At 48.3% G+C, this 25,091-nt stretch overlaps 1 protein-coding gene across 1 annotated transcript in view; it reads left to right on the top strand.

Moving 5' to 3' along the window:
- Nucleotides 1–262: 262 nt before the first annotated feature.
- E2F2 (E2F transcription factor 2) overlaps nucleotides 263–25,091 on the top strand; it is a 36,114-nt gene continuing 11,285 nt past the window's right edge. The window contains exons 1-2 of the mRNA XM_081015777.1: nucleotides 263–1,565; nucleotides 24,135–24,240. Coding sequence (XP_080871903.1) covers nucleotides 1,281–1,565; nucleotides 24,135–24,240 — 391 coding nt within the window. The 5' untranslated portion in view covers nucleotides 263–1,280. The remainder of the gene's footprint in view (nucleotides 1,566–24,134; nucleotides 24,241–25,091) is intronic.

A 25,091-nucleotide genomic window follows, 5' to 3' on the forward strand; every position in this document is an offset into this window, starting at 1 on the left:
TCAATATTTGCATAGCCACGCCCACGCGCCGTGAAGGGCGGGGGGAGCCGGAGCCGGCGGCTGGCTGGAGGCTCTCGGGGAGCGCGGGCCGCCACGCGCTTCCCCTTTAAGAGCAGAACCTCCGGTCTCGCCCCTCGCCTGGCAAAATGTATCAAATCCGGTGGGCGGGGACGGGCTGGCGCGGCGCGGGCCAATGGGAGCGCGGGGTTTTCCGCGGGAGATCCGAATTTCGCGGCACGTAGTTTGGCGCTTAAAAAAAAAAAAGCGAGAGAAGGAGGAACGGAAAGAGAAAGGGCTGGGCAGCCATCGGGTGCGCTCTTGCCCCAATCCAGATCCATCCTTGCCCCAGGCGGCCCTGGCAGCGGCCCGGAACCTGGCAGCGGCCCAGCCGGGAGCCCCAAGGAACCGAGGGGGCCAGCATTGCAAGTCGGCGGCAGCTCCATGAAAGGCGCCGGGGCCGCGAAAGGATCCAGGGCCCGGACTGGCTGCTTGAGCCCGGCCAGGATGCTTCTGCCGAGCCCCTCCGCCGGCCCTGGGATCTAGGCACGGGGAGCCGGAGCGGGGGGCAGCCGGGGAGAGAAATCTTCCGGGTGGTGTTTTGCAGAAAGAAAGAAAGAGCAGAAAGAAAAAGCACCCGAGCTTTTGTTCCCCCGATTCTCCGGCTGCGATTTTTTTTCCCCAGCCACAAAAGCTGCTTTCTTTGCTGGGGGAGGGGATGTGCAAAGCTGATCTGTAACCTTGCAAAGTCTCTCCAAAAATCCTTTATTTTATGTTTCTGGAAAGAGGGCTAGTGCAAAGTTGGTGTGTCTTTTTTTTTTTATTCTCCGCGCTAAGCGTGCATCATTTATTTATTTATTTTTGAAGCCGAGAGCTGGGGTCATTCATCGGTTTGGAGGAGGAGGAAGTGGGGGGGGGGGGAAGCCTGCTTGGCCGCCCTATGGCTCGCTCCCCTAGCAAAGAAAGGCTCTGGAAACAGACTTTGATGAAAAGAGAGAAATTGGGGTCTGCATGAGCCATTCCTCCAATACCAAAAGTCAACATTGCAAGCTGTTTCTTCCAGGTTTCTTTTTCTTTGAAGGATGAATTTGTGATTATTATTTTTTATGTTGCATTGGGGCTTGACCCCTGCGGAGCAAGCCAATGGCAGTTTTTTAAATGGCTAAGAGTACATTTTCCAAGCTACCTCTCAGGATCTCTCAAAATAAGAACAGTTATTGCCACCATCACTTGTTTTTGAAGCTCTGCTTGTTCCTTTGTGGCCTTTTGGAGAGGGCTCAGCCATGTTGAGAATCCCCAAAGTTGGGCCTCCTGCCCCTGGACGGGCCCCCTCTGCTCTTGGCCCCCCCCAGCAGCAAAAGAAAGTCATGCCTGTGATCACCTCTGCAGAACTGGTGGTCTCCAACCTCAGCAGCCCCCAGATGCGAGCTCTCCCAACTACCTATTTCACTCAGGTGTACCCTCAGACTGCTGTGGTTGCCCCATTGCCTAGGGGCAGCTGCCTTTATGCCACCCCCCATGGACCCGAGATCAAAACCATGCGATCCGCTTCCACTGGAAAACTGCCGGTAATACCGCTTTCCTTTTTCTCTTACTTTTCCTTTCTGTTTCTTTACCAGCGCATTGGCTTCTGACACCACTGTTGCACCTTTATATGGATGCAACAATGTGGGTAGGGTTGGGGGGGGCTGGTGGTTGGCACTGGGTTGCACCTGGCTGTGCAGACCCAAGGAACAAGGTGTACTTCTGCCAATAGCTCCAAAGCCAAGGCTACTTTATGAAAACCTTAATTGCTGGGTGGGCTTTGTGGGGTTATGTTGTATGGGGGCGTGCAGGTGGAGGTGTCTTTTGGGCTAAAGCCCAAAGATTCGTGAATCTCAATACAGTACATTGTGGCTCATGCCATTTCTTAACTTCCCTGTACTTTGCCCTACAACACTTCTCCTTTTTGTTATTGCAGAAATCCTAACGCTGCTACGTCATGCAGAATGCCATCTGTGACACTAAAAGGATAGGGGAAGCATCTTTAAAAACAAGATGCTAAGGAGAAGAATTTCATGTTGCAAAATTCCTCTCCTGCCTTGACATGGCAGTTTGATACATTTCATCAACTATTTCAGCCGAGTTGAGCCCGGCCTCAGTGAATCAGTTCCAGCAGCCTTAATCTTTCCCCCCTTTTCCTTTGATCAAAGCCTTGTCTCTTCCGCCACTCACTCTCTGGAAGAGTTCTGATTTTGACAGAGCTTTTACCTGATTCGATAGCCTCCGGTGCATGAATCTAAAGAACCATGCCTAAGTTTGATGCTTCCTCTGGCAAAGGAATCATAGTAAACTGGACCATTGGCCCATCTAGCTTAGGATCGACTGGCAGGGGCATTTCCCAGCCCTACCTAGATATGCCAGGGATTGAATGTGGGACCTTCTCCATAAAAGCCAGATGTTCTTCACCAAGCTGCTCCCCAAAGGGGAAAAACAGAAGGAGTTAAGGAAAAGCCCAAAGGCCCACCTAGTCCAGCATCTTCTTTTCAGTGGTCAACCAGGTGTCTTTGGGAAGCACACAAGCAGGAACTGAGCGCCACATCTCTACTTTCTTCACTTCTGATTCTCAGCAGCTGATATTAAGAGGTGTGCTACCTCTGGCATTGGAGGTAGTGCACAATCATTGTCACCATTTAAATAGGGGATGTTCAACGGTGCAGGAGTCTTGCGCTTGGCGCAGTGAACGATGAGGATGTTCTTTAAGAAAAAAATAGTTGTTGTGTCAGTGCGTTTTTGTGAGCTGGGGATTGTGCCCTCTGGCCAAGTTTTTTTGCACTTCTGGTGTGCGCTGCTTTTGTGTGGGTGTGAATTGAAATCGGAAGCACTCTGGTCCCAAGACAGGGCTGGACGGAAGCACCCAGCATTGCCAGATGGACCCTGAGGACCTACAGGTGCTTAAGCCGGGCCTGTTTCCCTTTTCTTTGCTTTTCCAAGGGATCTGGGAGTTGGGTCTAGCAGAATTAATCTGAACCTTGAGAAGCTCGTAGAGCAGAAAGAGGAAGTGGGGGAAAGTTTTGCACTTCCAGCTTCCTCCTTCAGCTCTACTTTCTGGTCAAGAGAGAAAAAGGTAAGCAGCCTCTGCCCGATGACTGAGAGGGCAGTGGGGTGAGGGCCTCATGGGCAGCATGGAAAAAACTCAAGGGGGCCATTGCACCCATGAACCCTGCATTGAGAACCCCTGCCGTAAGAGCAGGTGGGTTAATCCAGGTGAGCAAAGCATTCCTCTTAGAACACCCACCCAGATCAACCTCTTAGCCTTTGCATGGTAGATCTACTTGCAATCATCCTGAAAGCGGTTGCTGTGAGAGCTGATGTAGTGTGGCTTTGACTTGGGTTCATGGGCCCTAGTTTCAGTCTTGTCTCTGCCATGAGTTCAGTAGGTGAACATGTGAGCCTTGCTGTGTTGGGTTAAAGCAGCTTTGGCCAGCCTGATGCCCTCCAGATGTTTTGGACCAACTGCCATCAGCTCTGACCGTTGGCTGTGAGACTGATGGGAATTGCAATAGAAAAAGACTGGAGGACACCAGGTTGGTGAAGGCTGGACTAAGAGATGGCTTCATGGGTCATGGTGTTCCCTAACACCTTCAGTTCATCACTAGCCATTTCCCACAACACACAATGAAAAAAATAAGACTAGCTCTGCTAGCTCAAACCAAAGGCCCATTCAGTCCACCATCTTGTTCCTCACAGCAGCCAACCAGATGCCTATGAGAAGCCTACATGCAAGGCATGAGGCCATGAGTGCCACTGTTGTTCTCCAACTGGTATTCAGAAGCAACATTATTCCAATTCTTGAAGCAACATAGAGCCATTGGGACTAGTATCCACTGATGGCCTCATCCATGAAATTGTCTGGCTTTCTTTTCTAAATGGGAATCCATCACACATCTTGTGATAGCAAATTGTGTTGCATAACTTCAAAGAAGTACGTCCCACCGGCGAGCTTCATTGGATGAGCCCAAGTTCTAGCCAGTATTCTTCCCATTTGGAATATGGAAGATAATAGTAGCGGCTTGCTTAAAAGCAGCAGTGGAGGCACTGTGCCCCTCCAGATTTTGCTGAACTACAGCTCCCATCATCCCTGGCCATGCTTGGTGGGGATGATGGGAATTGTAGTTCAGTAACATCTCGAGGGCCAAAGGTTCCCCACACCTGTTTTAAAGGGCCACTGTAAGGATTTACAACCACATGGTGCATGTGAAGTTCTTCTGCCCTGATTAAATATTGTTATTAATCCCTGCATGGCAGTGCTGTCTGGGCCTGTACATTATGTGGAATGGATGAGCCACAGGGTGGGGCATAGCGTGGAGTGATACCCTACGTGATGGTTGATAAGGCAAAGGTGTAGAAATGCTCTTTGTTCTGATTTAACCAGTGCTGCTGTTAGTAATTGTATTACCTGTGTTTTCAGGTAGAACTATAACCCCCTGCTTTGCTGCTAGGGACTTGGGGGCGGAAGGGAGCACCAAAGCTACTCCTGTACCATTAGTGGTACTTGGCTGGGTCATATACTAGAAGCGAACTGGACATGTCCATTGGTGGCACTTTCACACACCTTTCTGTACCTGCCAATTTACAACCTCACGCATGTTTACTCAGAAGTGCATCCTGCTGTGTCTGAGGAGACATATTCCCTAGTAAGTGTGTTTTAGGAGTGCATTCCAGTGCCCTCTGAACCTCAGGCTGCCACTCTAAAGCATATTATCTTGTAACACCCCCAATAATAATATAAGAAGGACCTTTTTGGTTCAGACCAAAGGCCCATCTATCCCAGCATCCTGTTCTCGCAGTGACCAACCAGATGCCTGTGGGAAGTCCAAAAGTAGATTTACCTTAGTGGCATGTGTGGCACTTGATCATCCAGTCCCATGGTGAGCTTGCAGCCAGCTATTGAAAACCTGTCTTTCTAGGAACCTCTTGGTCCCAGGTTGGACTTAGTTGTCTGGTAAGATTCTGATGCTATAAATCATGCCTCTGAGCACCTGTTGTTTGGGAGCACAAATGGGAGAGTGTTGCTGTGCTGGCCTCTACTCAATAATGCACAGCGAATGGCAGTGGCTCTCTGGGGTCTCTTGGACTGAACTGGAGATATTTTGTATGCAGTGCAGGGTATGAGTTCTACCACAAAGCTATAGCCTCTGGCCCAAAGGGAAGCTGAGTTGCAACCAAGGTGAGTGGCAAGGCAGAGGCACCTTAAGGGCTTCTGTACCTCTAAGCATCGCATGGAAAAGGGCATTTTGTCAGACATGGCAGCTTTCCTCATTGAATTGCTGTGATGCTTATCCCTGGAACATAGGAAGTTGCTTCATATTGAGTCAGATCGCTGACCCATCAGTATTGTCCAACAGAAACTTCTCTGGGGTTCTTCCATGGATTTAACCAAGTTTTTCCCATCACCTGCTGCCTGTTCATTAGAACTGAAGATGCCTTGGAGTGAACCTGTGGCCTTCTGCATCCAAGGCATTGCTCTAACACTAAGCTATGCCTTCTCTCATTCCTTCCACGGAGCTGTGGCTCTTGTCCCTGCTCTGACATCCCTTGTGCTGCTGTTTCTAGAAAGACCAGAAAACTCAACTGGGCTTGTCTGATAGTTTTCTGCCTCTGGGGTAGAGGTGATGTTGATGTTTCTGCTTGGGGCCATGTCTTCCCCCAGGGAATTTGCAAATTGCACTCCTTCCCTATAGTGCCATGGGGAGGACAGGAGGGCCATAGCTCATTGGTAGAGCCCATGACTTGCTTACAGAAGGTCCTGGGTTCAGTTCCAGGCATGTCCAAGAAAGGCTGGGAAAGAGTCCCATCTGAAACTCTGGAGAGCTTCTGTCAGTTAGTGGCTGGGTATGCACATCATGCTAAGCCAAACTATGGCTTACTGGGACCCTGCTAACATGTGGAGTGGAGATCACAGCTGCTTTGCTCCTCTCCAGTACTTTTAGCTCAACATGCGGCACTTAAGCCACTGTTTGGCTCAGCGTGTCATCTCAACATGGAGTTGTGGTTAAGCTCCCTCCTCCTTAGCCATGACCTGTAACCAAGAACAAACCTTGGCTATAGATTGTGGTTAATCTCCCATTCAGAGGACACAATGAGCCACAATGGTTTAGCTGCCATGCTGAGCTGAAAGGATCTGGAAATGACCAAAGTGGGTGAAATCTCCCCCTTGGGAGCCAGCATGTTCACACTAAACCATGGTTCATCTTAGCATAATGTGTGAGTGCGGCTGGTGTGTAGACAGTGCAGAGTGTGGCAGACTGATGGGTTCAGGAATACCTTCCTCAATACAATCCTGCTCCGCTGTTTTGCAACTTTTGGTGCTAGGCCTCCATGGCATGCTTGCTGAAAGCTTTGACCAATGCTCCTAATTGGCAGAGAAGCCTGGAGTCATCAACCCCCCCCCCCTTTCTCCAAGTCCTGGGAACCATTCCAGCTTCTGCTGTAACCCTCTGTCCTCCCAAGGGCTGAATCGAATTTCAGATTTCTCTATCTCCCCTGCTGAGTGTTTGACGCCTCCTGACAGGTGTGGGCTTTGGGATGAACATCCCCTTGTGGGTCTGTAGCTCTCCCTCTCCCCTCCATACTTTCTAGTTCTTGGAATTCCTAATCTGTCTGAGCAACTAGGACCTTTGTGCTTAACAGGGGCCGAATGCCAGTTTCTCTAAACAGCCCCCGCCTTATGCTATAATAATATCACCTGCTTTCTCTTTCCTGCTGCGCATCTGTGCCTTGCATTGCTCTCGGAGATGCTTTCCCTCCCCACCCCCAAAAGAGGGAAGGCACCATCTAAACCCCTCCCCTCTTTTGTTGCCCAGACTCCTTCTGAAGGCATGTCTCTGTCAGGGGCACCATGTCCCCCGTGTTATCTGTGCAGAACAGGAGCTCTGGTGAAATAGACCTCATAGCTCCTCTTGCATTCGAGGAACAAGATCTTTCCAAACTTAAGTCCCGTATGATTCTATCCTGACTTGCATAGGCATGTCGCTGCACCAATATAGCCTTGTCTTTTACAGCTTGTCTGGTACTTGTTTATATGTGACCATAGGAATTCCATGCAGGTGAGTGAGTGGATGATGGATAATGGACACAATGTGCCATCCCTCCTCTGCCAGGCTCCTTGGTTTCTAGGTTAGCTGTAGAAGATGAAAAATCACCAGGACCAGCACAGATATGCAGTGGGTTGGTGAGGAAGAATGGATCATCCCATCCCTTTTCTATTAGTCCACTTGGTAAAAGGCCTTCCCCCCCCCCCCCAGCCTCTAAGTCAGGCATCCCCAAACTCGGCCCTCCAGCTGTTTTGGGACTACAACTTCCAATCATCCCTAGCTAACAGGACCAGCGGTCAGGGATGATGGGAATTGTAGTCCCAAAACAGCTGGAGGGCCGAGTTTGGGGATGCCTGCTCTAAGTGGCTAGTGGACAACCTTTGGCCCTCCAGATGTTGCTGAACTACAGCCCCCATCATGCTAATGTTAATTTCTAATGCTTGCTCTTAGCCTGGGCGTATGCCCCATTAAGTTTGTATGTAGACATGTATTGGATTGCACTGTAAATATGCTTGGTAGTTGCATCTGAGAAACTTGTTTCGGAAAGCCACTTCTAATATAAGCTGGTGCGTAATTTTTAAAGTGCAGGTTGGCATAAACTTGCAATTTAGGTCAATGTTGTCTTGGCCGCTCGGTTGATTATGGCACAGCAGTTTTCTTCTGGCCTTCACAAGCAGACTGTGGCTATGATTCAACTTCTAAATAAGCTACTCCATTTGTTTTGTTAAGACCAGTTAAGGCTGCTTCGTAAGCCCCACCCAGGTACCTGAGCTCACAAAACAGGCGCACTGCACCAGTCAAGTCAGATATGCTTGTGCAGGGGTTGGCAAACTAAGGTTCGCGGGCTGGATTTGGCCCGCCAGGCTCATTAATCCGGCCTGCAAACCTTGCGGACCATGCCGCCCGCTCGGTCAGTCCCCGCGCTAAACCGGTATGGCGCAGAGGCCTCACTGCACAGGGATTGACTTACGCGAAGCGGCTTCTGATTGGCTACAAGAAGCTCCTGGCAGCCAATTAGAAGCCGCTGACACCTGGGTGAGCAGCGATGCTGGCACGGCCTCTGCGCCACCGCTGCTTCCTCCTGCTCAGCCGCCTCAGCAGGAAGGAAGGGGTGGCGCCCAGAGGCCGCCAAGTGGGAGGGAGCGGGAAGAGCTGAGCGGGAGGGAGCAGTGGTGGGGCAGAGGCTGCCTCCTCTGCCCAGGCCAGCGGAGACGAGGCGGGGGGGGGGAGGTCCTTTCAGGAGAGGGGGTGCTTTTCGGAGGGGGGGGTCCGGCCCTTCACAAGTTTGAAATTTGCTCCGACTGAAAGCCCACTCAAACTTTCACTGCATTGCTTGATGATGCAATCAAACGCAGATGCCTAAACACCAGGTGCCAAAAAGGTGGCAGCAGGGCCCAGCTTCCTTCCAGTGGCAAGCAAGAGGTTGTTGAAAAGCCTGGTGTAGTAGTGTAAGCCGTGCACTTCTTTTTGAAAGCATAGCTGTGGTGCAGAGCTCCCAGTAGGTTTCCAGGCACAATTTAAAGAGTTGGTAAAGCCCTAAACGGCCTCAGCCCTGTATACCTGAAGGAGCATCTTCAGCCCAGACACTGAGATCCAGCTCAGAGGGCCTGCTTAGTAAGTGGAGCAGTGGAACACCCTCCCATGAGATGTCAAGGAAATAAACAACTATTTGACTTTCAGAAGACATCTGAAAGTTTTTTAATGTTTGATGTTTTATTGCGTTTTTAATATTTTGTTGGGAGCCGCCTAGAGTGGCTTGGGTGACCCACTCAGTTTGCCAGCATATAAATAATAAAATTATTATTAGTATTATTGCATGTTTTGGCTCTGCTTACTAGCCAGACAGCCCTACCTCTGAGACACATCTTACAAAAGTTAAGTGCAAAAGTCGAGGTCTAGTCCCACCCCAAGCCCCTTTCCCAGCTCACAGAGAACACGTGGAAGGGATGATTGCCACCAGCATCCTGGCTAGTGGATTTGAGGAGCTTAGCTCTGGAGAACAGGGAGAACACTGAGCTGCTGCTTCCAAGCATTTTAAAGGGATATGTGCCTAATCATACATGATCATGGGTTTGAGCTCCATGTGGGGCAAAAAAAAAAAAAAAGATTCCTGCATTGCAGCTGGTTGGACTAGATGACTCTCATGGTTCCTTCCAACTCTGCAATTCTATGAATGTGGCTCCTTCACAACATCTGGGCATCTTATAAATCTACCTCTTTAGTTTCTGAGGTTCAGCAGGTATTACCCACACATTCAAGCATGTTTTTGTAGCCATAAGGGCTAAATACTTGTCTTGGGGGGTGGGGTGTTTTTATTTCTTAGGAATCTTTCGCCGGATCAAGGATTGTGCCAAAGTTTGAAAAAAAGTTCTTTTAAAAAAATATCAAGTAGGGCACACCCACACTCAACATTTGAATGGCTGTTGCATAGATCACAGAGCATATTCACTCTCTTGTTGCCCCAGAGCAGGCATAGGCAAACTCAGGCCGCCAGACGTTTTGGGACTACAGTTCCCATCATCCCTGACCACTGGTCCTGTAAGGATGATGGGAGTTGTGGTCCCAAAACATCTGGAGGGCCGAGTTTGCCTATGCCTGCCCCAGAGGGTAAGACCTGAACCAGCCGCTTCAAATTATAAGAAACTAGATTTCATCTAAACTTTGCAAAGAACATACTGATGGGCCGAACTGTTTGACAGTGGACCAGACTGTTTGGGATAAGCCACCTATCAATGATGCCCTAGGCTGGATTTTCCAACTCTGATTTCCAACTCTGATTCATAGGCCTTAATCTCATTCTCTCTGTTTGCATGCATGTACCCAGGCATGATTTCTGGGACCCTTGACAGGTAGAACCAGGTAGCAGAGACCTTTAATCTTATTGCCTGGGTTCTCCCCACCCCACCCCCATTTCACTTTTGTTCCAGGCTGCCCTTTGAGATGATGATTCAGAGGACTTAGCAACACAGAGTTCTTACAGGAAACTGTTTGGTCAGCATTTGAAGTGCAAGTCACTTCGCTTTAATTGCACAAAATGCAGCTGCCAGGATGGGCGTGGTTTGAGGACAGCAAGTTCAGCCTTTTGGGCTTCTTCCTGAAGGTGGCTGCAGTCTCTTCTTCCCTGGGGCCATATTTCCGCACATCTGTGGAAAGGGCGGGCCATGCACAACTCAAGTGGACGGCACAGAACATTGGCATCCCTAGAGCCTTGGCTTAGAGAGAGGGAGAGAGTCAGAACTCTGCCTTTCAGCAGTCAAGATTTGGTGGTCTAGCGCTGCAAAGTTGGTGTTCACACACTTCACTCATCATAGCTTTCATTCTTTCTGCTCTTTCCAAAAATCTAAGTTTTATTTAATAACCTGAAGAGGTATAAATGCACTGCGTCTGCATTAACACATTGGTACTGGGAGCCTAAATTCATGCAGAGCCCTTTAAACGTCCCAACTCCTGAAGTGTTGGTATCCATTATTAGTATTATTACAAAAATTGGTCCTGTAGTGCGGACTGTTTCGATTCAGGGTTCCAGCCAGCCATGCCCTGTGCTAGGAGACTCCATTCCATTTCCCCCTCCCCTTTTGAAAATGAGTATAATAGGACTATAATAGTTCTGCTGTATAGGGCTTTATGCAGCTCATTGCAGAGCTGCCCTCTCAGAACTGGAACATAATGTCCTGATCCTTTATCCACTCCTTGTGGGCTGTTGTCTTTCCCCCCCATGCACTGTTATCAATGGATATTTGGTCCATTTGGATTGGCAGTTAGATGCAGCTGGGTGTGATGCTCTGCTCTGTTACTCTTTAGGGTGTACTATATCATAGCTCAGTGGTAGAACACGTGCTCTGAGTGCAGAAGGTCCCAGATTAAATCCCGGCATTCCCACATAGGGTTGGAAGCAGTGTTAGAAATCAGCCAGGCGCCAGGCACATTGCAACTAGCACAGGTCCAAGTGTGACCACATGGAGATCTCTTGGCACCAAGCTGGGGACTGATGTCTCCATCTAGCTGTCCCCTCCAGCTTGCTTAAGCAGAATAACTTACTTATTGCATTTACGGTATATCCCACCTTTTTCTCCAAGGAGTACATGGTTCACCCTCCTCCTCAGTTAATCCCTACAATGACCTTGTGAGGTAGGTTAAGTGACTGTGACTAGCCCCAGGTCAATAGTTTCATGGCCGAGTGAGGAATTGAACCCTGATCTCCTAGGTTCTGTTCCGACACTCTAACCACTACGCCACACTGGCTTCTTAGAGTACTTCTGCTGTGGGGCAGCTATATAAATTAAGCAGATAAATGAATATGGGAGAAGCAAAATGTCACTTAGCAAAGGATCTGAAATATTTTCCTTTGTTTTGTTCTGGATTGTTTGGTTGGATGTTTTAACTTGTTGTAAATTGCCTTGAGATTTGTTTTCTTTAGAATATAAAGTGGCATAGGCATGAAATAAAGAGTAATGATAACAATAAATGTCATTGCAAAAAAAAGGGGGCTCCTGGGCATTCCATTGTGGCGACTGTAACCTAGGCTTAAGGCGCCATTGGGCAATTGGCTTATATTTTTGAGTTTCTAACACTGGTTGGAAGAGATCTCCCGAAACCCTGGAGAGCTGCTGCCAATCACTGTAGACATTATTGAACTAGATGGAACCAAGGGCCTGAACTGGCGCAATGCAGTTTCCTATGTCACTTAAGAGGCTGTGGACTGCATCGGAATACAAGCCACATTGTTTGGGGCAGGCAGGCTTTGATTTGAAGGCTGCTGTGCAGATGGGCTTCAGAACGTGAAAAACACTTCCTGCCTTTTCTTTAGGTTGCTGATGTGTGCGCTGCCTAGTGGGACCTGGCTTTCATTGAGAGGCCCTGACCAATGTGACTCTGCAAATTTTCCTATCTATAGCAGGAGAGGAAACTGAGGGCTGGGCAGGCAACTCCCAGAAGAGAGTGATAAAGTGTGAGGAAAAGCCATCTAAGGACATTCGAAGCTGCATGTTTCCCCATCTTTGCAGGATGTCTGTGCTGTGACCAGTCGCTAGTTTTGATACTGTCCTATGGTTCCTGCCCATTGAGTTTCGTTTACAGCATGTAGCTTTTGTGGGTTTCCTCTGCAATTTCGTCACAGAGCATCTTTCCCAAGTAAAGGTCTTTGCAAGTAAACTCAGCAATGGAGAGAAGGTCCCTCTGCCATCACCAGTCCTCCTGGCACCTACAGCTGGCTGTTCTATAGAAAGTAGCACACCGTATTTCAAAAAGTAGGAAACCACCAAAATTGTTGCTAGGTCAGTGGAAGAATGAAGATCTGGTGTGACTGTTCAAGAAAAAAAATAGATGATATTTTGGGTTGTTTTTTTCAAAATGCAAACTAACATGTTATAAGCCTTACTGTTTTTCTAAAAAAACAACACCACTATATCCATGACCTGTCAAACACATTTGGTTAAACTAGCGGGCATAGGGGAATCACTAGGCTACCCAAGCTATGAAGGGAGTTTTTATGGTGTGATGTTTGTAGTGTCTATTTGTTCTGCTCCATGTTGCCAGATGGCGATCCTGCAAGGAGCCATGACCATTTGGCTCGGAGTCACAGCTATGGCTGCAGTGGAATGCCAGGTTTTCACTGCTGGAGAGAACTGTGCTCCCTCGTGCCCCTGCCAGTGCATGATGGGAGCTCTCCAATGTCTGGCTATTTCTTGGTCACAAGGATTCCTCCATTCTGCACAATGTACACTTATTACATGTGTTCTGCAAGAGGGACACTGCTACCCACTTGGCAAAAAGGTCTAATTCTCAGTGTGGGATATAGGAGGCATCTGCAGCAATTATATTTTGAGGATATGGTAGAACACAACCTCATCTTATGGTAGAACATAAGAAGAGCCTGCTGGATTAGGCCAATTGCGGAGGCAGAGCATAGCCATCATGGCTAGTAGCCACTGATTGCCTTAGCATTAATGTCTAATTCTCTTTTAAAGCTATTCAGGTTGGTGGCTCCCACTGCCCCCAGTGGGAGCAAGTCCCATAGTTTAATTAATTGCTGTGTACCTTTAATTAAGTGCTGAAGTACTTTTATCTGGCTCAAATCTTCCAATATTGCTCCATCCCCTTGATCACCAGTTTCCCTTTTCTGAACATTTTCCAACTCAACAATATCTTTTTCGAGGTGAGGTGATCAGAGCTGTGTTCTAGATGTGGTTGCACCATAGATTTGTATGATGGCATTATGCTATCTGCAGTTTTATCTCTAATTCCCTTCTTGCATGGGATTTGCCTTTTTCACATCTGCTGCACAGTGGATTGACGTCTTAATCAAGCTATGCACTATGACCCCAAAGTTTCATTCCTGGTCAGTTACTGCTATTTCAGATACTATGGACTTATATGTGAAGCTGAGGGTCTTTTCTTGCCCTGGCATGCATTACTTTACCCTTGCTTACAATGAATTGTGTTTGCCATTTTACAACTCATTCATTCATTTTGGAGAGGTTCCTTTTGGAACTTTTTGCCATCGCAAATTAGATGTCAGCCCTAGAAAGAATAGTTGGAAAAGAGCGGGGGAAGGAATCTGACTACCTGTTCAATGTGCAAATTATGAATATTTATAACTGTGAAGCAGACTGCTCATTTAGGGTAAGAGGGACGGAGTTAAGTCCTAGCCTTACTCTCTTGTAGAAATCAAAGGGCCTGTTCAAAGGTAACATTAAACTATGGACTTGGGCAAAGTCCTCTTTACCATGTCCACAAGCAGGAGATTGGCAACATCTAGTTTCACTTTTAAATTATCCATAGTTCCCAGCTGCATCCAAACTCTGGGAACTGGCTAGTTTAATTTATGGTTAGTGAGCAAGCTAGAATTGTAAGCCATAGTTTGACCCTGACGACTTCTTTTTTGAACTCAACATAGTTTAAACCAGCGATGAAGAACCTGTGGCCCTTCAGATATTGTAGGCTTACATATCCCATTTACCTGACTATTGGGTCTGATGGGAGTTGGAGTCCAACAACCATGGTAGAGCCAATGTTGGTTTAAACGAAGTTTATTTACTTTTATTTATTTATATAAGCATTTATATACTGCCCTCGCAGAACATCAGGGTGGTATACAACAGCACAAAAACATCTAAAAGCAACACAAAGCAATAATTAAAACCAGTTCCTTATGATACCCTGGCCCCCAAGTTGTGTAGGGCAGGTAGTGGCTGGGGCCCATTGGAACTGCTAGGCTGGAAGGCAGAGTGATAAGCAATAGATGGAGCCTATTCTAGCCCTGTCTCCCGCCACAAATCCTCCTCCTTGCTGAGTTATTAGGTGCAGCGCCCATCAGGCTGGCCAGCATTGCCAGTGGCCAGGGATAACTGGAGTTGTAGTTCAGCAACACCTGGAGGTTCCACAGGTTAATCACCGCTGAATGGGCCCCGTGCATAGTTTTCAGGGGGTATAAAGATTTCTGTAGAGGGTTGGATAGCCTTGGGAGGTGCTGTTCTTGTTTTTTCATGGTGGAAATCCTGTTCTGTCTGTGCATGAAAGAGAGAGAAGGAGAGAGTGGGTGTGTACCATAAATGCTGTGGTATTCTGTGATAATGTAGCAGAAGGGTTCCCACGCCCTGGAGAGGGTGTGTGCATGTTTTGGGGAAAGGAGGGAGGGGGGTTGAGTTCAGGGCATGACATATCTGCCTGGGCAAGGCTAGAGCGTGGCGGGGCTCTGTTCACAGTTCTGCCACCAGAATCCTCTCTCCTCTTTTTAAAGAAATGTAGGCCCCCTCGGGGCTGGGTTTGGCCTTCGTTTTTGGCTGTAAATGAAGGGAATGTTTGCCTTCCGACCAGGGTCTTTTCACCTGTTTGAGGCTCCCGCTTGTCTTGCCATCCCTCCCGTCCCCTTGCCCCAAGGGATTGTGGGAAATTTGCCAAGGAATGCCTGGCTAGGTTGAGGCCTAGTAGTCAAATGAAACGTTTGTTGATAATGCCATTTGCTGGGAATGAAAAGGTGGGGTGCAGGATCCTGTTCTCCACCTCTTCATTTAAAAAAAAGAGTCCCTGAAAAAGGAACTTTCATCTTCTTACATACCTATAAATCAATCAATAAATGCAAATGTTTAATAAGAACTGTCTCATGTACAAACAGGGCAGGGCATTGAGGCCTCCTTGGCTTCCCACTCCGACCCACCAGCAACTTTCTTTGCTTAGCACCAGCCGTGGCTGCCACAGAGGCAGGGCATTTCTCTCTCCCCAACTCTGCTGGCGTCTCTCCCTCTCTCTCCCTCTCCCTTCCTCCAGCCCCCAACACCCCCAATTCCTTTTGGCTATGGGCCTGTCAAAGCTGAGGAGATGGGGAAAGGAGGAGGGCTCTTCTGTTCCATTATCAACGTGGCAGCTTGGGCGGCCAGCTGTCGTGCGGCTAATCCTGCTGGTGGTGGGGGAATGACAGGATCGCGCTAGGTTGGGCCAGGCAAAGCAGCTGCTCCCTGGCCTGCTCTGCTACTTCCTTTTGTCCTTTCCCCACCAAACGCCCTCCTCCCCTCCTTGGGGACTTGTGAATGCATCCTTCTCCCTGTTTCGGAGGCGGCGGAGGGGAGCGGACAGGCGGGCGCTGGGGACTCTTGCCTTGCATACATGGTGTGTGGATGGCTTGTGTAGTCTTGACCCCTCCACCCCTTGCAGACGTGGGGAACTTTTCCTATAGGGCTGCCATACGTCGGGGGGTTGGTTCCAGAAGGAGCCGGGTTGCCTTGGATCTTCAGCAAGTAAACCAAGAATTCACGGGTTTTTTTTGGGGGGGGGGGTTGTCTACTTCTTGAAATATGGCAACCCTATTTTCCTGTCTCCCATTCTTTCCATAAGGCTGCTGTGGGGACAGGCCATAGCTCAATGGTGGAACTGCTGCTTTCCATGCAGAAGGTCCAAGGTTCAGTCCCTGGTCGGGTTGGGAATGTCCCCAACCTGAGACACCAGAGAGCAGCTGCCACAGCATAGAGAATTACAAAACGAGGTTGGCCAATGGTCTGACTCTTTATAAGGCGACTTCCTATGAGGGCCTTTCAGCTCTCCACTAGGACCACATCTGCAACATTCTTTGAAAGCGCTATTGTGCTGCTTCAACAACCATGCCTTCCCCAAAGAAACCTGCCTGGTGTAGAGAGTGCCCAGGCAGAAGGCAGAACCCCTTCCCAGGCTCTCATTTGCTCTTGTTGGAACTGGTGAGGAAAGACAATCAGAGGCCTTCTCTTGCCACCAGCAGTTGAAAATGCTCTAGCTTACACTTACTCTCGTCAAACTCGGGTGCAAAAATGGCCCTGCCCCTCTCTTCCTCTTGTGTTTATTTTCTGGAACCCATCACCTCTGACCACTGGTCCTGCTAGCTAGGGATGATGGGAATTGTAGTCCAGCAATAGCTGGAGACCCAAGTTTGAGAAACACTGCATTAAGGGATGCCAACTAGGGCTTTAAAAGTATGCAGTACCCACACCAGACATTTAAAGCACTATTAAACTATTTTAATAGTCATGGCATCCCCCAAAAGAAACCTAGGAGATACAGTTTGGTAAGGGTGCTGAGAGTCAAAGAAGATGCCTATCTGCTTCAGAGAGCTACAATTCCCAAAGTTCTCTGGGAAGAGGGATTGACTGTTAAACCTTTCTGGGAATTGCAGCTCTGTCAGGGGGATAGGGGTCTCCTAACAACTCTCAGCATCCATAATAAACTACAGGTAGACATGCAGCATTTCAGCTACATGGCTGAAACTACATAACAACCACCACTTCACAGTTTTGGATGCCACACATTCATTCAGCTTTTTAAGCAACTAAGCTACTGGTTCCAACTATGGGAAAATGCCAGCATACAGTTATCATGTGGCAGTCTGCATTGCTCAAGACGTCTTAGTTTGGAGGAGGGGGGAGATGGCTAAACTGGGGGTTTCCAACATGGGGACAGAAATCCTGATTGACCAAGGTTCCATTCTCTGTGTTGGAAACTCTTCCTGAGTAGAAACACTATTTCAGATTAATCCTGATCGCATGTTGGCTAAGGGTGTGCCCATCATGCTTTGCTGTTGAGCGGGCGGAGCTTGCCTTGCACATTCTCACTTTCCCCATAATGTGCTTGCCCTTGAATTCCTTTATAGGGCTAGATGATGGTCTCCCAGTGTAGCTTTGAGTGCCAAGCAATACAGTGTCCGCTGCAGGGCTTTTGTCTTTCTGGATCTGCCTTTGATGGGTGTTGCGTTTGGGGCCAGGTCAAGGGCCATGCTAAGCTGATGATCTCTTCCATTTCTCATGACCTTATGGCAGGAAACGAAAGTGCGAGCAGCGGCAATAGCGCTGCTCTGCGCGTGCCCCACCGCCTTTTTTGTTGTTGCATCTGAGCCTTCTGCTCTTGGCTGTTACCGTTTTGCAGCTGGGATGTGCAGAACTTTGACCACAGCTGGTGTGGTGTGCAGCTCCTCTCCAAGCAAATTAAATGTAGGGCAGTGCTATGGGAGCAGGCAAATGGCTTCATGGCAAATGCTCTTTGCCTCTCAACTGCTCACCTGGGAGCCGTTGCTGCCGTTGCAGCTGCCAGTCCGCTGGTGAGTGTTTTGCAATGTTTACTACGATCTTAGATGCCTGTTATATTCATCGCATGAAGGGTTGCCATGTGTAAACAAGCAGTAACTGAATGTTGCAGATGATTCTGAAGGAGGCGAGCAGAAAAAGGCGAAAGAAGTCACATCACTTGTCTCTGCTTATGTTATCTGTACTTTGGGCAGCTAACTCTTTAGCTGCTTAAGAAGCAGTGGCTGGTGCCCATTGGCATGGGGGGGGGGGGACGCAGAATGCAGGGAGCCCAAACAGTAGATGGAGCCAGAGTCAATAACAGGCAGAGCCAAACAAGTGTTTTGTCCCCATCCTCCTCCCTGCTGAGTTCTTCAGGGGCAACACGGAAGCTAAGCGGACAGACAGAACCACCTCTTGACCTGCTGTAAGAAGGCAGGTAGGGGTTGACTGAGGACAGTGCCCCATTCACTCGATAAGGGAGCAGGCTCTGATCCTACTGGAAAAAAGACAAGCATTGATAGATCAAGGAAGACAAGTGATAGTTCTGTGGTCCCCTTTGGATTTCTTTGCCTATGACTGGGTGGGGGACCCTTTAGAAGTCACAACAGCCTGACTTACACATGGCTAGTTCTCTCTGGGGTGTGTAATGTTTAGCCAGGGTCTGGCCACCTTCCCTCTTTTTCAACTTCTATAAAAATCATACTGGCGGGAGCAACCTAGAGTCCAGAGGAGGCTGCCGTGGGGGTCATCAAACTTCAGAATTGGAAACAGTGTTAGAAACTCAGATACAGAAGCTGGGAGCCCACTAGAGCAGCCCTTGACGTTCCTGCTGAGATTCAAGCACTTTCAGGTGTCTTAAAAAAAGAAAAAGAAAAGCTGACCAGCCAACACAGTTGTCAAATTTTGTTTTTGGGTACGAAGCCTTGATGTTTTGTGAGAGGGAGGGTATATCAATACTTTTATTAATTGATTGTTTTTTTTTTAAAATGCAGCCGTTTGCAGCAGGGCCTCGCTTGTTCGCAGATAATATGCATTTCTCTCGCCTGGCTATCAGAGAGTAGCGGGTGGCAGGAGGCGGGGAGGGGAGCAGAATAACTTTGCAAAAGCATCTTTCTATCTCTCTCTGAGTGTGAGACAGAACAAGAGAAGCACAGAGCCCATTTGTCTCGCCTTGCACTGTGGGAGGAGGGTTGGCATCTTGACTTGGCGGGCTACTGGACCCCTCCCCGGATTGTCTGCCCTGTCAAAGCCACCTGTTGCTCTGCGGCCTGCAAGTTTGTGGCTGACAGATGTACCGCATGGGGAGCAGAGGGAGCAGAAAGCGTTGAGACCCCAGAGAACCCTCCTTGGCTCCGATCTGCCCGGCCTGGTTTTTTTTAAAAGGCAGGCAGGAGAAGGTGGTACAGTGGATTCTGCTGCTTGGGGTGATGCTGTTTGCTTTGGCAGGTGTTTCCCGTACAGCTGGGTTTAACCATATGGGTGCCCACAGAGACTTGCTGAATGAAAAAGAGGAGGATATCCGTATCTCGGTTCGCTGTGTTCAAACCAAAGTGATATAAAGAAATCTTCAAGCCCGCTTGTGCGGAAACCTCTGTGCATGCTTTATTTTAAATATTAGGATTTCTTTTCAAAACATAGAGAAAAGAGCCAAATATCCATCCTGGCGGCAGGAGGAATTATTATATTTAGTTTTGTGTGTTTTTTTGTCTAGCCCTCTCTCTGTATGTACATCGAAGACAATGTTAACTGAAAACTGCACCGTGTATCCATGTAGAACACACAAGCCTGACCTGTAGACACCGGACACTATTGTGTGTGTACATGCTTCACGACAACCATGCTAGAGTCTTGACCCTTTTTTAAAAGAAAAGGAAACGAATTTTGCAGGAATCAAATGCTGCCCTATACCTAATTTCTCTCTGAAACTGTAAGACATGGGTAGGCAAACTAAGGCCCGGGGGCCGGATCCAGCCCAATCGCCTTCTAAATCCGGTCCACGGACGGTCTTGGAATCAGTGTGTTTTTACATGAGTAGAACGTGTGCTTTTATTTAAAATGCATCTCTGGGTTATTTGTGGGGCATAGGAATTCGTTCTCCCCCCTGCCCCAAATATAGTCCGGCCCCCCACAAGGTCTGAGGGACACTGGACCGTCCCCTGCTGAAAAAGTTTGCTGACCCCTGCTGTAAGACAAAACAGTGGCAAACGTGGGTCCCCAGAACACAATAAGCCGAACACATTGCAGAGCCAAGTCAGAATTCCTGTGTCTTTTAAAGGCTTCTACGAAGAGGGAACTTTAGCCAGTGGCACTAGTTGTACTGGATTGAGAAAAGCAAATCTGGTGTTGTGTAGTGGTTAAAGTATTGCGCCTTGACCTAGGAGACCAGGGTTCAAATCTCAACTTGGCCAAGAAACTCACCAGGTGATCTTGGACCAGTCACCATCTCTCAGCCTAACCTGTATCACAGGGTTGGTTATATCCATTTATTTGCGTATATATATAAATTATATACCACTGTGTCATAAATATATACTGTATTTTTTGCACCATAACACTCACTTTTTTCCTCCTAAAAAGTAACGGGAAATGTCTGTGCGTGTTATGGAGGGAATGCCTACGGGTGGCATGCCTACGGATTTCCCTCCTATAAAAACTATGTGCGTGTTATGGTCGGGTGCGTGTTATAGAGCGAAAAATACGGTATATATTACAGTGGTTTACAGCAGTGAACCTGAACGCTGGAAGATTCAGGACAGAGAAAAGGGGTTATCTTTTTCACACAGTGCATAGTTTAACTATGGAACTCGCTGCCTCAAAGATGTGGGCATGGCTGCTCCCTTGAATGGCTTTAGAAGGGTCTATACGTCATAGAGAACAAGACGCTCAGTAGCCGCTTTGCTCCATCTTCCTCCCAGGGACTGGCTTGCCCTGTTCTCTGCTCCTGTGGCTCCCATTGGGCCGAGTGATCCAGTAGCAGGGAGGAAGCACTTGAGGAGAAGGGCAGGCAGCATGGGAGCAGTCTGGCTGCTAGGCAGGAAGTGATAGGGGAGTTGGCTGACTTGAGCCGCTGCTGCCTGCCCTTATTTTTCCTGTCGGCCGTCTTTGCATATAGCTCCTGCTTGCATTTTGAATGTGGTTAAGGATAGGTGTCCTCCTGTAAGTTGGTGCTCATGCCCTCGGACCCTTTCTTCATCTTTTCAGCGGCCAGCCCTTAGCTGAGCAGCTGTGGGATTTCAGAACCTGCCTTTATAATGGCTGTAAATTCTATGTCTTTATTCATTCTCTCTCTGGTACTAGAGAAAATGCTTTGTTTGCTTGCTTCAGTCACATTTCCATCTCTGCAGAGCTCTAGGTAGCAAACATGGTTCTCCCCCATCTCCTTTAAGCCCCCCACAGCAGCCCTGTGAGGTAGATTAGGCCGAGAGGCAGTGAGCGGCTCAAGCTCACCCAGTGAGCTTCATGGCTGAGTGGGGATTTGAAGGCCGACGCTGTAACCACTACACCACACTGGCTGTCTCACACGGTCTTTGTTGGTAGACCTGGACCTGCCGTGTTAGCATCACAAAGGTCTTTTAACCAGTGTTAGAAATTAGCCTGGTGCCAGGCGTGTTTTGCAACATGCTAGCTGTTGGAACTGCCCTTCTGCCCATGGTAACTTCCTTTGCCAAAATAGCAAAAAGTCATATTTGTGTGCTCTCTGCACCTTCTGAGCATCACAGACTCATTGCACACATTCAGCCTTGTTGCATTTCCTCTCTCCTCTGTCTGTCCTCCCCCTCCTTTTTTTCCTTTTTTCTTTTTTTTTTTTTGGCAATTCCCCCATTGGGATTCCCCCACTGGAAAACCAAACCCCACCCTCACCCCAATACTAACAGCAGCAGCCTGGCGTCTGCTTGCTTTCTATTGAAATTGGTCCCTCTCCAATGTGGTATAATAATTAGGTTGCCTCAGACCAGTAGAATCAGCTAGTTGCTGCAAGCTGGGAGTTAGTGCTCATCTTTCTTTGTAGGAACGCTAAAGGAAAAATCTCCCTTCGTTTTGCTCAACAAGGTGCGTTGTGTTCTCTTTGAACTTAAAACTCGCTACTAGCAACCTGCTTCAGCATTTAAGATCTGCTGCTAGCAACTTCAGCTGGCGCTTACTTGGTGTCTTTTGCCGTATTTCCATAGGTGTCTCTCAGCCTTGAACTGCTTGACCACCACCTTGTTACCTGTGTTCACTGGCAGAAACTTGCAGCAAAGCTGCTCTTACCTCCCACTCTCCAAACCCCCCCCCCAAAAAGCTGCTGCTTCAGCAGACATGTTTCTCTGCAGGGTTGGGCTGAAAGTCATATAGAAACATGTAGCAATCCATCAAGCAGTCCTAAAGCCTGCCCTGATAAGATCAGGCCTTTTCCCTTTGCTTTGGCTGCGAGCCAGGTTGGTAGCAAACATCTCTCCTCAAGAGAAACACTGTATTCTTGAACCACTTGTGTTCTTTGATAATAAGAACGTACAGCCCGTGGCATGTATGTCTCAAGACAACTTTTCCAACGGGTTGTCGACAAGCAGTGGAGCCAGTGTTTGAAACTCAGGTATATAACCTAGGTGCTAAATGGCACCTTAAACCTAGGTTACGGTTGCGACAGCAAGACCCTCTTGGTCCCTTCCAGTGCTACAGGTCTATGATCTCGTGTACATTGCTTGCCACTTGCTCTTTCAATAATTCGCTTGTCCCAGTATGCAAGGAGGAGAAACACACACAGTGGAAATGGTATTAAAGCAGAGGTTTTAAAACTGTGGTTGCGAACCTGGCAACCAGAAATCTCCACATGGTCCCGTACCAGTCGCAAAAAACTCCTGGCACCTGGCTATTATCTAACACGAGTGAGAAGGGCAGCAGGAGCGAATTTCTTCTTCCCCTTTTCTGTCCTCGGCCTGATTAACAAAATTAACTAGGCCCGTCCATGCACTGAGATCAACAAAGGAAGCCCTGTTTTGGTTTAAACCATGAATCATGGGTTAATAAACTAGAATATGCACAATCAACAGGTACCTGCAAGCAGCTGCCTTGTTCTACACAAGCGAGCAAACAAGCCAAGCAGTTGCTCTTAACCATAGTTTGGTGTTACATCCAAATTAGGAAACTATGCTTAACAGCTTCAAAACGTGTGAGGATTTGCATGCCAGCTTTAAACCACGATAGAAGTTTGAAGAAAGTGGATAGAATCCCCCCCCCACGCCCTCTGTCACTGGAACTTGCAGTCATCCAATGAGGCTGGAAGTTAGAAGAGCCAGGGCAGATTTTTTTAAAAAAGTACTTTTTCTTGCAGCGCAGTTAACTGTGGAACTCACTTCCACAGGAGGCAGCGATGGCCATCAACTTGGATGGCTTTAAAACAATATTAGACAAATACATGGAGGAAAAGGCTTTCGGTGGCTACTGGCCATTAGGGCTATGTTCTTCCTCCACTCTCAGAGGCATTACATTGCTGGAAATTGCAGGTAGAGGTTGATGTTGCGCTCATGCCCAGCTTGCAGGCTTCCCACTGGCATCCAGTTGGCCGCTGTGAGGACAGGAAGCTGACCTGCATAAGCAGGCCTGGCTCATGTTCTTATGACACACGTGTCTTTTGTTGAATTATTCTATTATCTCGCTGTATTTCTGCCCCACTTTTCTATGAACTATTTTCACAGCAGCTAACAGTCTGAAAGGTGGTCATACTTGAACAGAGGAAAACCAGAGAGAAGCTCCCGTGGGCTGCTCTTAAATTAGGAATCTGCCATATACCAGGTCAGACCACTTGGCCAGTATTGTCTTGGTCAGTATAGTTCACACTGGCAGGCAGTGGCTCTCCAGGCAGAGGAAACTCCCAGCCCTACCTGGAGATGCCAGGGATTGAACCTGGAACTTTTTGCAGGCATTGTAATTTCTCTGCCATTGAGCTGTAGTGAGGCTCAGTGCCCCAAGGCTCAAAGCATCAAGAAGTTCAACTCTACTCATTTGGGTCCAAATAGAGACAATGGTATGATTTCCCACTACAGGTGTTCTTTAACTCAGCAACGCCAAGCTGATTGTTTTGCCACCTATGTATGTTAGTGGCCACCTGTTTGCTTGTGCCCTGTTTTGTTCTTTGAGTCCAAGGGACACTGGTGGCACTGTGGTCCAAGCCACTAAGCCTCTTGGGCTTGCCGATCGGAAGGTCGGCGGTTCAAATCCGCACGATGGTGGTGAGCTCCCGTTGCTCTGTCCCAGCTCCTGCCAACCTAGCAGTTCAAAAGCACACCAGTGCAAGTAGATAAATAGGTACCACTGTGGTGGGAAGGTAAACGGCATTTCTGTGTGCTCTGGTTTCTGTCATGGTGTCCTATTGCACCAGAAGCAGCTCAGTCATGCTGGTCGCATGACCCAGAAAGCTGTCTGTGGACAAACGCTGGCTCCCTCGGCCTGAAGTGAGATGAGCGCCGCACCCCATAGTCAGTTAACTGTCCAGGGGTCTTTTTCTTTGAGCTCCTGTTGGTAACTTAACCATGGCAACCTTTCTCTCCCTTCTTTCTAGGCCAAAAGGAAGCTGGATCTGGAAGGAACAGGCCAGCAGTGCATCCCAGAGTTCCGAACCCCAAAGGGCAAAGGAAGGACGCTCCCGCATATCCCCAGTCCCAAAAGTAAGTGGAAGCAGAAGTCCTGGGTGGAGAAAAGGTTGCATTCTTTTATTTTTAGTTGCCATTTTTTAAAATCTAAAAATCAAGTTTCTAGCCCTTATGACTGATTAGCTTGGAAGTCATGTGGGTAGCGTCCCGGAAAGCTGAGAAGCTAAATGTGTATGTACTGATGAAATAGAAAAAGGTAACTCAGTGTACAAAGTCACTTTTTAACACACATGTGGCTGTACTGTATTGCAAATCATAGAATTGTAGAGTTGGAAGGGACCCTGAGGGTCATCTAGTTCAACCCTCTACAGTGCAGGACTCTTTTGCCCAATGTGAGGCTCGAACCCACGACCCTGAGATGAAGAACGCTAGTATATGTCACCGCAGGGTGTGGAAGAAGAGAGATCAAAACCTACAGGTGGATTGGTGGGTGGTTTGTGGGTGTTTAATAACAGGGATAACAAAAAGCTGGTTTCCCCCACCCCTTGTCTAAATTAGGCTGTTAGAATCTCTGGTCTGTAGTAACTCAGATGCAGATTTATGCCTGCAGGTGCAAGTCACTCCAGTGTATGGCAGCAAGTAGATGTTTGGCTCCTCCCTGCAAGCTACCATTTCCCACCTAGCCCCGTCCCTGCTGTGATTTTGCACCTGGCAGGGAAATTGCAGGGCTCCTGCCTTGGTGTGTCTCGGTTGAAAGGCACTTCCCTTCCCATCCGTAGCAAAAGGAAGAGGAGGCAGCGATGGCAAAGGAGCAAGCAAACGGGGAAAGCAAGCACTTTCCAACAAAAGTGAGGGGAAAGGTGGCCACAATCCTGCAGCCAGCTAGTAGGAGATGCCATCTGCCAGCGTTGAGTCAGGGAAGGCTT

Source organism: Podarcis pityusensis, assembly GCF_964106645.2.
Source record: "Podarcis pityusensis genome assembly, chromosome: 8".
Taxonomy (NCBI): domain Eukaryota; kingdom Metazoa; phylum Chordata; class Lepidosauria; order Squamata; family Lacertidae; genus Podarcis; species Podarcis pityusensis.